Raw genomic sequence first — 13,102 nt, forward strand, 5'->3', positions numbered from 1 at the left:
GGCCTGCGCGGAGTTGCACAAGCAAGCAGCTGTCCGCATACGCGCACTCAAGTACACATAAAACGGCATCAAGTAAACTGTACTTGACTCACACTTGCAAGCTCATCAAAGAGAACACTTGCAATTGAGCGCACGCACGCATGCACGCACACACGCACACACGCACGCACGCACACATGCTTAAAAATTTGTCATTTAGATTCTAGTCCATGTGTGTCTACTCCAGAACAGAGGGATGCCTCAAATCCTTGCTTTCAGCTGGATCTGCTACGTCTCCAGAAGAAAACAGGCTGGTGCCCCATGTCTCTCTCCCGGGTTTGAAAGCGTTTAGAGTGCCATCGATTTCTCCTTCCTTTCTGTACTCAGCTATAGACAGCCTGGTCAGGGATTGGGGGATTGATGTTTGAAGTGCGGGTTGGGGCAAATTATGTTTCTCACTGCAAAAGACTGTTTTCCTGCTCCTTTGACATTGTAAATCCCTAAAGCAGTTTGTTCTGCTGTTCCCGGGATACACCTGTCAAACCTTGTGCTTCTTTTAGCAGTTGAGGTTAGGACTGACTGGAAAGTAGCACACTGGATAGAAAAGGAATTGGAAACTGCTCGCGTGAACACATACGCATGCACACGTGCTAACAGCTGGCAAATGGAGCAACACCTTATGTTTGCTCATTACCCCACCTCCAAAGTAGTCACAGAGGCTTAGGCCATAAGGGGGCTAACTCAGGAGTGGTTGCTGCTTTCACTTAGTTCGGGTAAAGGTCACCCCAACAAAACTAAGCCCCAAAAACAATGTTGAGTACAGAAGTTACAGTTGGCTAATTAGTGTAAGTTATTTGAATTGGCTGCACCATATGAGGAAAATATGCGATAACGTTGTTGAACATCGCGATAACGATATGACTTGCGATAAATAAACAGATATTAAAGTCCACTCAGTTCGGCTGCTTTCAGTATTCTGCTGAAATACAACAAATTGCTAGCCTAGAAATGTAGCGGCAGCAAATTTTATTTGCAGCCAGGGGGGTCTAGGCACTCTCCGTTGGCTTGCGAACTATAAAAACCAAAATCTGGTCAGGCCAATCACATCGTGTATAGAGTCGGTGGGCGGGCTTATGGCTGCTGCTGCTGCTGCTGCTGCTGGGAACAGCGGTCTTCTGGAAGACTTGGAGTTAACCTTTTCTTTGAGAAAAGTACAAAGAACGGCACAGAAATCATTCTTAAAAAAGGAAGATGTGTTTGGAGTTTTGCCGACCGGATATGGCAAAAGTTTAAAGTTTAATCTATCAACTAGCTCTGCTACCTTCTTCGTTGCTCTGCCTGGTTGTAGCGCTATCCTATTACGTGCAGAGGGAATTTGAAAGACAACCGTTTATCCCGCCCCTCGGATTGAGCTCCGTCAATGGTGAGTTCCCAGAGCCAACATCTTGATGTGGGTCTGGCTTGCCAGGCTAACAAATTGCTTGAATGAAAGGAAATCATTTCTAACATACTTGTATTGAACAAATTGAACATTGAACTGAGTATAAAAAGCACCACTGAAAAAAAAGAATGATGCGATATGTCGCAGCGATGACGATAAAAAAACAAAACAATATATTGTGCAGCCCTAATTTGAATGATGTTTTCCAATGCTCAAGATGTGACTGACACATACTGCTGAGTTACAATATAAACAAAGGCGCCTTACCCTGTCGCCCTTGATACCCATATCTCCCTTGAAGCCAGGGAAGCCGTCTTCTCCCTGGTGACAGAATAAAGGAGACAAAGAGGTGAGGATGTAATGAAGGAGAAATAATTGGATAATGCAGATGTTGAAACCATTTGTGTGGTATTCATACGCATAGGCACGCTCAAAGACGAGCACGCGCACGCGCACACACACACACACACACACACACACACACACACACACACACACACACACACACACACACACACACACACAGATGTGGAGTCTTGGCAAGATCCCCTGTTGCCATAGAAACTCCTAATCGCCTTTTTTCCTTTCTGTACCAGGATCAGTTTTACAGGACTTCATTGAGATTATCATTAGCATGAAATATTTCATGCAAGACCCCCACAAATGTTCAGTTATAATTCATACAAATGCTACAATTTCTCTGAAGTTTACAGTCACTTCTTTCACACAGAGACTTTCTTAGACTTTCTTAGCCAATAAGAGCTCTCTTACCTTTTCACCCTTATGTCCTTTAAGACCGCGTACACCGTCGGCTCCCTGCGATGGAAGAACAGACAGATGTTACAGGCCGATAGGGTGCACGTTGGACAAAATGGAGGAGTTCATTTGTAGAGTATGCAGTCCCACAATGAGCAATACACGTATTCACCAATGTAATTAACACAGCTTTTCTAAATTGAGGCAGAAGTCATCTGATTAGCTGTTGATAGCTGATTGTCACTGTCCCGCCCCCCCGAGTGCGTCAAACAAAATGTGCTATGGAGGCTACACTATGTAATCGATGCATTAAAATGTGCTTTGTCTGTAGTTTAGAAAATAACTGGAAAAGCATTTGACATGGTACATCTACTTTTCTTGAACATCCTTCACATCTTCCCAGAGAGAGCAGACACTTCGGACCTCAGCCATGTAACTGAGGTGTAAGTGTGTGATCCCCGTCCCTCAGTGGAAGCTTTACTGATTGGATCAGTCACACCCTCTTGCCAAGATTTCATTTGATGGGATTTCTTTCGTCTCTAGCTGCTGATGAAGGGCTGTGCGCCTTGAGCTGTCATCCGCCCCTGTGACTAACCTCAGCACCACATTATGTGAGCAAGGTGATGTAAGATTTGACTTTCCCGTCTTAATCATTGCATCACTAGGATCGTTTTCATGAGGCCATTCCATTCTAGACAGTCCCTAAAAAATAAGCAGTTAAGCAGTAAACTAGGGCTTTGATTTTGGTAAACAACAGCTTTTTACAAAATCACACTTATAGTTGTTGGAAGAGCCTTGGAAATAATAACATTGTTTTTTTTTTTCAGAGAGGCATTTTGATGAGATAATGTGCAACTATTAGCACATAACGGTTGTTAATTGCAGGGTACCACGACCTGATGTTATCACAAAATGGATTTATGAGTGGTTGATAATCATCTCACCTTCACACCTCGGGGCCCAGGATAACCGATGGGTCCTTGAGGGCCAGCAGGGCCCTGGGGGGAGATAGATGTTTAATAAGAGCTTGTAGCACGCACGCACACGCGCACGCACACACACATGCACACGCACACGCACACACAATTACAGTACACACATACACCCACAATGCAAATGTTATCTACATTAATGAAAAATGTTTTATGCAAATGTCTCTGAACTAGACAAAGGGAGGGGAAAGAAACTTAGAAAAGCTTCAAATAAATTCAAAAAAGAATAAAATGCAAGCTCCAAATAAAACCTACCAAGTGTCCTTTCTCTCCAGAGGGCCCCTCCTTTCCAGGGTGACCCTGTGAATTATTAGGAGAAATATTATTGCATCTCATTTCAGGATAATTACCACCATAAATACTACAACACCCTCTATAACTGAGGGATTAGGTTGTAAACTGTTGGAGGAAAATTGGAATAAGCCTTTAGATTTTTATCTCATGTATTATAAATTGGAATTAATACACAAGTATTATAAATGCACTACATGCTATTACTGGGTTCTACAAGTCAAGACTGCCGTTTTGGGACTTCACAATACATTACGCACATAATGTATATGTATGTGTGCAAACACAAAAGCAAAAACACACATCTAATATGGATGTCTGGTAAAAAAGAAGAAAAAAAATGGAAGCAAATTGATTGCGTTCTCATGAGACAAAGAAGCTCTGCAAAGCCTCTGATGGGTTCATAGTGGATGTGAGAGAGGATGGAGGAGGAAATAGATACTACAGAGTAGAGAAATGAGGGGCACGGAGGGAGCATTGAGGTTGAGAGAGAGAATACCGCGGATGATGGAAGATGCAACAAATGGATGAATAAAAACAAATAAAAAGCTCAGAATGTAAATGGCGGAGAGCTATTTCCACTCCAAAAAGACCCTGAAAGCCATTGAAGCACCAGGGGACATCGTACGCTGTCTGCTCTCCTCCATTTCTTATTCCTCTCTTTCACCAAATCCCTCATTTTCAACACTGTCTCCGTGTGTCTTTTTATCTCACTACAGTTGTTTGTATTTCACAGCCTCCCTCGCCTGGGTCTCTCTCCAGTGCACCAGCCCTCTAAGACACACCTGCCATTAGCGCAGGTGTTTTCTCTGCCGTCTGTGCCTGTGATGGGACAGAGAGTGTTCGCATGTGTGTGGGCGGGTTGTTCCACTGTTACACAGCTGTGTTACTGTGTTGTACCATACATATGTTTCAGACAAATAATTATCGCAGTGCATTTTGACTGCGTTAAGTGGTTTCTAAACATCAAAATGTGACGTACTGCTTTGAAAGTGTTGTTACTCACAGTTAACAATTATGATTTGCAAATTGTCAACATCAACAAAAACTCCTTGTCTTTTACAGAGCGCGCGAGAGAGAGAGAGAGAGAGAGACAGAGAGAGAGAGAAGCTATTTCACTTGCATAGGTTTCTTTGGACGTGTGGTGTATGAACTCACCGGTGGACCATCAGCTCCTGGCATTCCCGGCAAGCCTGGCTTTCCAGTAGGACCCTAGACAGAAGACAAGACGAGATGTAAAGACATCGCAGAGTAAGACAACACATGGCAGTCGAAGGTTAGAGGTAGGCATGGGCTGGTATGAGATTCTGACGGTATGGTAACCTTCAGCAAAAATACCATGGTTTCACGGTATTGCGGTATTGCAATTACAGCTTTAAAATGTATGATTATTGAATGTCTTTCAGTGAATACAATGTATTTTATTAACACAATGCACACTGGCAGGCAGAGGGATTTCTAAACTGCACTTTCTGTCCTTGATGACTCATAAAAAACAGCTCATACCGCAGGAACGGTGTGATGGAAACTCTGGTAACACTTTACTTGAAGGTATCTACATAAGAGTGACATGACACTGTCATGAACACATGAACCCTAACCCTAACTTGTCATGACAAAAACCTAATGACACTTAATGACAGAAGTGTTATGTCATAAACGTTTATGACATGTTTATAATGTTTATGACCCGTTCATGACAGTGTCATGTCTCTCTTATGTAGATAGATTCAATTAAAGTGTAATCAAAAATGTTAGTGGTTTTCAAACCGTGACTTTATCAAACCGCGGTTTACCTTGAAACCGTGACCGTCCCATGCCTAGTTAGAGGTATCATAAAAGAGTCCAAAGCCTTGCTGGCAGGTCTTTGATGCTGTACTTAGGCCCAGTGGTGCTTGGAGCTAAACGCTAAGTTCAGCATGCTAACAAACTGATTACATTTCTGCAACTCCACGGTGGGAAAAAACTGCCAACTGGATAAAATGTTAATAACCACAGACTTGAAATCTATAAAATTGCAGTACATTGTCTCGTTCATTTGCATGAGCTGAAAGCCAAGCTGCTATCTTATTCAGTTCCAAATGCTTATCACACTATTATGCAAACGTGTCCCCATCCCCAACGCAGGGCCAAATAGTGCCTAGTAGACAGTGCAGAAAGATTTTAATCCTGATACATTTTAATCCAATTTCAGATAAATCACATTTTCCAGTTTATGTGGAGGGGTATTCAGCTTATTATTGAACAGTTGGAATTTGAGAATGAATAATGTTTGCATTGTGTTTCTCCTGATTATAAATGAAATATTAGAAGGCTGTGGTATTTGATGTGGCGAAATAGAATCGAATAAAGAATACTTTATTATAAAGTGGTTGAAAGAAGTTGTGTTTCACAATATGTTATTGTTATTCAGTGATCTTACCTTCTCTCCTGGAGGTCCGATGGCTCCCTGGGGCCCGGCAAGTCCCTGCGGAGAGGACACAAAATGCTCAGAACATTTCATTTGATGGATGAACGAAAAATCAAATGTCAGACAACCTGTTCATCACCGACCTGGGCGCCTGGGTTGCCTTGCTGTCCAGGAGGTCCTGGCTCTCCTTGAGGTCCCTGAAGAAAACAAGTTCATTTTAGAAATCTCATTACAAACACAAAGATTGATTACTTTATTTACTTGAGTAAAACCTCCCAAGTGAAGGTAAGAGTGATTAGTTGCTCCATATGGTCCATTAAAAGTGAAATGCTGCTCTCAACAGGTATAAATCAGAAGCTGATACCTAAACAGGCAAATAGCACAACATCTTGCTCTGGCTCAAGGTAGAAGATACACACACACACGCACACACACGCACACACACAAACATACGCATTCACACACCTACTTTCCTAATGACTGAAACTGCTGAATCACAAACACAACACACATCAATTATGTTGAAGCTGTTGATCTGCCATTTCTACCTAGTTGGAACCTTCCCAACAGAACAGACTAGCTGCTCCAGGCAGGTGTTCTCTCATTACGGTCAGGCGCTACCAGAAATTGACCTGGAATGATACAACTGGCCGTGGTGGACTGCTCAAATGGATCTAAACACAGCCGACCTATTCTTCATTATCTGGTAAGTATCCTCTGATTGTACTGGCGTGTTGTGTGTGTGTGTGTGTTTGTGTGTGTGAGTGTCAAGCGAGTGAGTTCATGAGGCAATACTGTGGATTTGAGGATAAAATAGAGAGATATAAAAGTAGTGCATTTTCTGTCTCTGCGACAGTTGCGTTTGTGTGTGTGTGTGTGTGTGTGTGTGTATTGTGTTTTTCGGTTTTGTCTGGGTAATGGAGAATGCTGAAAATTAGCAATTTAATCAATTGCAGCTTCACTTACTATGTTTCCTTTGGGTCCAGGGTGGCCATCCATTCCAGTAACACCCTACAGCAGATGAGATGAACACAACATTTAGCACATATAAGGCAAGGCCAGCACATCTGTACAGTAGTACACTGAAAAGGGGAGTCTAACTTTTAGCTGCTAATTCTCACTCTTAGCTGTAGACAAATTGAACAACCCCACCTTGGCTTTTGCATCTGCACCATATGAATTAGAGCATATGATTATTGTACGTTATATCTCTACACATCCTGCACAGAAATATCACTTCAAAATACACTACTTGATTGATGCGCACTGTCCATGTGAAATCTAATCTGTTGAAACAATATAAACATTAGGTTTAACTTTGCTCCGCTGTAAACTCAATAACCTATGCTACTCTTTGTGTATGCTGTCTGAAATATATTGAGTTTTGTATTTCCCGGTGGGTGTTGTTTGCAGTCTCTTTTGTTCTATGAGATGGTAAAAAAAAAAAAATGATTCTGCTCTCTAAACAGTAAATCACTTGTAACAGCATGGCTATGAAAAAGTGAGAGGAGGGTATGGGGACTCACAGGGGGTCCAGGAGGTCCCTGAGGTCCTTTTGGTCCCAGCAAACCGCGGGGACCCTAGGTGGAAAAAAGAAAAAGGAAATGAGTTTGAGAATGATATCACACCTGTGAAAGGATTGATGAATTATTAAACATGTTAAACAAGTTTCAAAATGATACTTCAGGAAACAACCCTGACTTCCCAAAAGTCCTTGAGGATATTCTGCCGAGTCAGATTGGGAGGAAAAGCTTTCTTTACTACGTTTAATTCCCCACAGCTATGCCTCTCAAACACTGATTTGCATTTCTGCGCTTTGCCTCACAGCTACAGTTACCTAACGAGACCTATTGTCCTGTCAGTGTGAATTCAAACCAATTTGGCACACCCTGGTGGACAAAACAAGTCATAGCAGCAGCTATAAAGGGTTTTCTGGTGGTTTCTCCTTCCCTGTCTTTCTCCCCCTCCGTGGAATATATCCTGATCTGAGAGAGTGGGAGGCTATTATATCAAGCTTGATGTGAGCTGCCTGCATTTATCACCTCCAAAGCTTCCCTTATACAGATGAGGCACTAGCAAAAGCCTCATCAACATACACTTCCCAGCAACATAATGCTAAGAAAAATCTCCATTTATATGAATATGAACAGCGGCTGCCGTCTTCCGATGATATATGATATCATCAGATCATTTGATTGTTCGCTAACACAATGGCATGACGAGAGCGGGCCCTCTCAGCTCTGTCGTACTATCTCTCAGTGTAAGACCGAACGGTAATACGTGCGATCACTCACGGGTTCACCAGGAAGTCCTCTGGGTCCGATGTCTCCATCATCTCCCTGGGAAAGAGAGAGAACGGGTCAGAATGTGGACCAGACCGTGAATGATAATGGAGGAGAAAGTAAGAGTGTGTGTGTGTGTGTGTGTGTGTGTGTGTGTGTGTGTGTGTGTGTGTGTGTGTGTGTGTGTGTGTGTGTGTGTGTGTGTGTGTGTGTGTGCATGCGTGCACGCGTGTGTCGACGATGGAGAGATAATGGAAAGGCACAAAGAAAGAGGTGGGAAAGAGGGGATCAGGCTGCATCAGCTGTGGGTAATGAGGATGGCGAGGGAGATTAGAAGCAGATGAAGGTGTGAAGAGATCAAAAAAATATTAGGGGAGATAATTGAGTATGAGAGGGGAGACGGGGAGAGGAAGTGGAAGTGAGAATTCGGGTGCTGACAAAAAAAAAGGTGAGTTTGGTAGGAGGAAGAAGTCATTTCTGTCGTCTGCAGCATAACATTAACAGTTAAGGAATGTGATACACCAGACACAATCAGAATCTAAATCACCACCCTTCTGTTTCTCTAGGAAATAAATGGGAAAAAGAGGTGTGAAATTATAATTTCTTACCCTTTCTCCATCCTCTCCAGGACTGCCAGGAGGTCCAGAGGGGCCAGATTCACCCTATAACAACAAACATTTAGATTTAACAATGGCACACATCAAATCAATATACATAATACACTTTTCATAGCACCCCAAAACATCTTACTCTGTGTCCTTTTTCACCAGGAAGTCCGGCCAGACCATCAAACCCTCGGTCTCCCTGGAGGGCAAAGACACGTCAGGTTGCATACCACTTGTACAGGATTGAAAAAACACTTTTAAACAGGTATCATGAAATATGCTTATGAATTATGAAAATGGTAGACCAGGTACCTTGGGTCCAGACTGTCCCGGCATGCCCCTGGCACCGTCGGCTCCAGAACGACCCTGTCAAAACGACGACAGTTACAAAACATGTCAGAAATCACTGTGACTGGGCGCCTGGGTAGCTCACCTGGTAGAGCAGGCGCCCATATATAGAGGTTTACTCCTCGACGCAGCGGCCGCGGGTTCGACTCCGCCCCTGCAGCCCTTTGCTGCATGTCCTTCCCCCCCCCCTCTCTCCCCTTTCATGTCTTCAGCTGTCCTATATAAATAAAGGCCTAAAATGCCTTAAAAATTATCTAAAAAAAACAAACAAAAGGAATCACTGTGACTATATGGAGACTAGAAAATGCCGATATAAAAAAATATAATGTTTTTATATCGGCACTCCAAAATGTACAGTATACCAACTATTCAATATGAGTAATACGTTGCATGCTTTGCTGCAAACTCAGTGTGTGTCACGCTTACCCTTCTGCCAGGCTTTCCAGAGGGTCCTAAAGATCCCATAGGTCCACGTGGTCCCTGAAAAAAAAAAAAAAAAGAACACTTCTATCAAACTCGGAATAATTTCTTTATTTTTCTTTATATTTCCATCTTGCAAATATCACACTAAAACAAGAAAAGTTGCATTCTACTCTGCTTCAAAAAGTTACAAAAAGAGTAAGTTTGAAGTCATGCAATGCTTCATTAGTGTGTAAACCTAAACAAATGCATGATTTAGCTGTGGTTTGCTTCGATTTAGTTGTTTCTGTTTCTCAGTAATAGATTTTAAAAAATCATTTTCACATTCTTATTTCTCATACCTGAGGACCTGCCTCTCCAGACTCTCCCTTCAGTCCTGACACACCGGGAGGACCCTGAGAAGAAAAACAAACAGAGATTCAATGGACACTAAACCAATACAAGTTTTCAACTCGGCTACAAACTGTTGATAACATTTTTGACATTAACGTTTTTATTGATTTTGAGTCTGTGATCGTCGTAGGGTGCTTTGAAATACATACCAGAGGGCCGGACCTGCCAGTCAAACCCATTGGACCTGTAGGGCCGCGCATAGCCAGCTGAACACAGGAAGGAAAGGATTAGCAAAAAAACATAAAAAAGAATACAAATATAAAAAAGAAATATATAAAGGAAATATATAAAAGGATATAAGATTGAAAGCTATTGCATTTGATATTATAACATGTATTTGCCATTTGCATGTGTGTGTCTGTGTGTGTGTGTGTGTATATGTTTGTGTGTGTGTGTGTGTGTGTGTGTGTGCTGTAAGTGTATTTGTGTCCGTTTGTTCTCTGTGTGAAATTGTATATTAATTATGCATTCTTGTGCGCAATCGCAGGGTAATAAAGTCTAACAATGAACTTTTGGTGATAAAGGAGTACCAATGATGTATGTGTATAAAGTGTATAGATACAAAGAGACACATGTAAAAAAAAATTATTAATGCAAATATGGCAAAAAATAAAAATACAAAACAATACAAAACATTGCTACATACAGTATAATGTTGACTACTACAGTCTGTTGTGTATGTGGGAACCGTTACCCTAGCCTGCTGCATGATGGCCTGCATCTGGGCCTCCTGCGCTGATACAGCGGGTCCTTTCTGTCCAGAGTCACCTCCAGCGCTCATTCTGAACTATGGAGGGAATCAAAGAATGGTGAGACTTTACTGCAATAAAGATGACACCAGCACACACAGGAGGCACTGGCACAAAACACAAAAGGAATAGCTGAGAAAAATGTGGCAGCGAAAAAAACAACATTTTAGTTGAATCTATTTACCAACAACATCTGCAACATTTCTTTAATACGGTGTCCCTATCTTGGAACTAGGTAACAGATGTCAAACTAAGCATCACCCTCCAGCTGTCAAACCAGCACCATCAAGGTCTGCCTCTGCAGGCCACGAGCTTCCAAGTCTACCGGCATCTGGTGGCGATGAGCCGGCATTGCACCAGAGGTGAATAGCCAGGATTTGTGGTGCAACACAGGTTTGTTTGGGCCATGCATCTCGGTTGGGTTACAAAGCACAGTCCTCGGGAGGCTGACTGTCGGGTTGGTTTAGAGATGCACAGCAACACAACAGTGAAATACTGTGCAGGAACAAACAGTGTTACCAAGAAGCGAAAATACAAACAGTTGATTCAGAACATCAGGGCTGAGTCAGATCTACTGCAGCTCACCCACCATAAACCAAATGTCTCCAGAGCACAGACTTTTCACAAGTATTGCGCAAATCCTACAGTTTCCCAAAGTTTGATTAAATATTGGCCGTTCCCTTTTCTATATTAGTCACAATCAAATATATGCAGCTATTTAATTTTTCCCTCCTGCCAATCTGTGAGCCTTTTGGGTCTGTCTTTGATTCTTTCTCTCTTCAGCTTTTTTTTCTCACTTTTTTCGTCATTCCCCAACATGCATTCCTATTTATCATTGAACTTTGAACAAAATGTTCTGCTACATCAAATTGTTGACTAGCGAGCCCAGAGCAAAAGAAAAACACTATGATGGGAACTACGTTATTGTTTTCACACAAAACCTTACCAACTTATGGTAAGGCAGACTGTCCACAGAAAACAAAGAGAAGCTGCATCACTATTCATTGCACCCTTTGAGCAAAAAAAAAAACAGTGTTAAAATTCACAATTTAACCCCGTTATGTTGATTCCGCAATTTTAGCACTGAGCCAAAGAGTCCTCTGGTGAAAGAAGGGGGAAACAACAATGCATGTTTCCCATTAGCCTCGGAGCTCAAGGATCAGATTTCAAGCCGTGCTTTCTGCCAGTGGATACACCAGAACGACTTGAGTTCCTGTCCAGACGGAGCTTGCCTCATGGCTCACACAGACAGCTCTGTGGACCCCTGAAACCACAACTTCACATCTGCACAACTAATCAGATCCAACGGCAGCAGTATCAGACCTCTTCCGAGCACAAGGAAAAGAAAGAGGTACTTAAAAAGGTAGACAGCGTAGGAAGTCGTTAGCACTGTGGCTGTGTAACTGTCGCAGTCGAGTCATTGGATGCAGCTGAAGCTACGGAGAGAACCGACAGCGTTGCTTTGCTTCCTGTCTAAAGCTGGACGACTTCCTGGATGGACACACGATAGGACAACTGAAATGCTGGCTAAGGAATGTGGAACAAGTTAAAAGTATGTAGGTAGAGAAAGTCCTTTAATACGCAGATTTGAGTTTATGGAGTCAAAACAACTGAGAGTGAGCACTACAGATGATAGAGATGGGGAGGGGGCTATCTCATTTAATAAACGTACCACAAGGGGCTGCTGAAGCACATATTTACATTACAAAATATTTGTAAGCATCAGGCCCATCAAAATCGGTTTCAAAGGAAATCCCCTTCATTCCACTACACTGTGTAAACCACATGTCAGAGTTATTGATAAAAGAGAGAAAGATACGTCATACTTGGCTTTGAACAAGGATGTACAGCCACATGGAAAATGTTTTAGTGCTTTAGGTGTGGGTAAACATAAAAACACAGGGCTTTCTTTTTAACAGTTGTATTTTACTTACAGGCAGCATCAGGACAGTTCCAGGGGGTCCTGGCAGACCATCAGCACCAGGAAGACCAGAACGACCCGGAGGACCCTTAGACGGAAAATAACACAAAAATGATTACCCACACACACACAGACAGAAATGTGGATCGCTTTTTTGTATTTGTAGAGCTTTGAAAATCAGTGTGACATATGCAATTTATACACACCCTCTCTCCAGAATCTCCAGGACTGCCTGGTGGGCCAGAAGCACCTGGGGGTCCGGGGAGACCCTATGATAAGCAAAAGATCTAATTTTACACACATCATACATGCACAATGCCTCACAAAGAAACAGTCATACTTGCTTCACTAAATGTTCTCGCCATTATCTTGCAAAGTGGTCACATATGGCAGAAAGGAATGCATGATACAATATGGGGCAGCTTGTTGAGTTGTAAATCCTTTATGAGGCGCTCTTTATTTGTCTATAGCTCAACGCTTGAATGGCTGGCCTCTGTGGGATTCCATCTGCAGTG

General features: G+C 42.5%; 1 protein-coding gene across 1 annotated transcript in view; it reads right to left on the reverse strand.

The window, feature by feature from the left end:
- Positions 1–13,102, reverse strand: part of col5a1 (procollagen, type V, alpha 1) — an 83,663-nt gene that overhangs the window by 24,933 nt on the left and 45,628 nt on the right. The window contains 19 exon segments of the mRNA XM_039779366.1: positions 1,688–1,741; positions 2,192–2,236; positions 3,121–3,174; positions 3,424–3,468; positions 4,618–4,671; positions 5,882–5,926; positions 6,013–6,066; positions 6,836–6,880; positions 7,396–7,449; positions 8,164–8,208; positions 8,760–8,813; positions 8,902–8,955; positions 9,069–9,122; positions 9,531–9,584; positions 9,866–9,919; positions 10,067–10,123; positions 10,612–10,704; positions 12,601–12,675; positions 12,794–12,856. Coding sequence (XP_039635300.1) covers positions 1,688–1,741; positions 2,192–2,236; positions 3,121–3,174; positions 3,424–3,468; positions 4,618–4,671; positions 5,882–5,926; positions 6,013–6,066; positions 6,836–6,880; positions 7,396–7,449; positions 8,164–8,208; positions 8,760–8,813; positions 8,902–8,955; positions 9,069–9,122; positions 9,531–9,584; positions 9,866–9,919; positions 10,067–10,123; positions 10,612–10,704; positions 12,601–12,675; positions 12,794–12,856 — 1,053 coding nt within the window.

The sequence above is a fragment of the Perca fluviatilis genome, chromosome 17, assembly GCF_010015445.1.
Source record: "Perca fluviatilis chromosome 17, GENO_Pfluv_1.0, whole genome shotgun sequence".
Classification (NCBI taxonomy): Eukaryota; Metazoa; Chordata; class Actinopteri; order Perciformes; family Percidae; genus Perca; species Perca fluviatilis.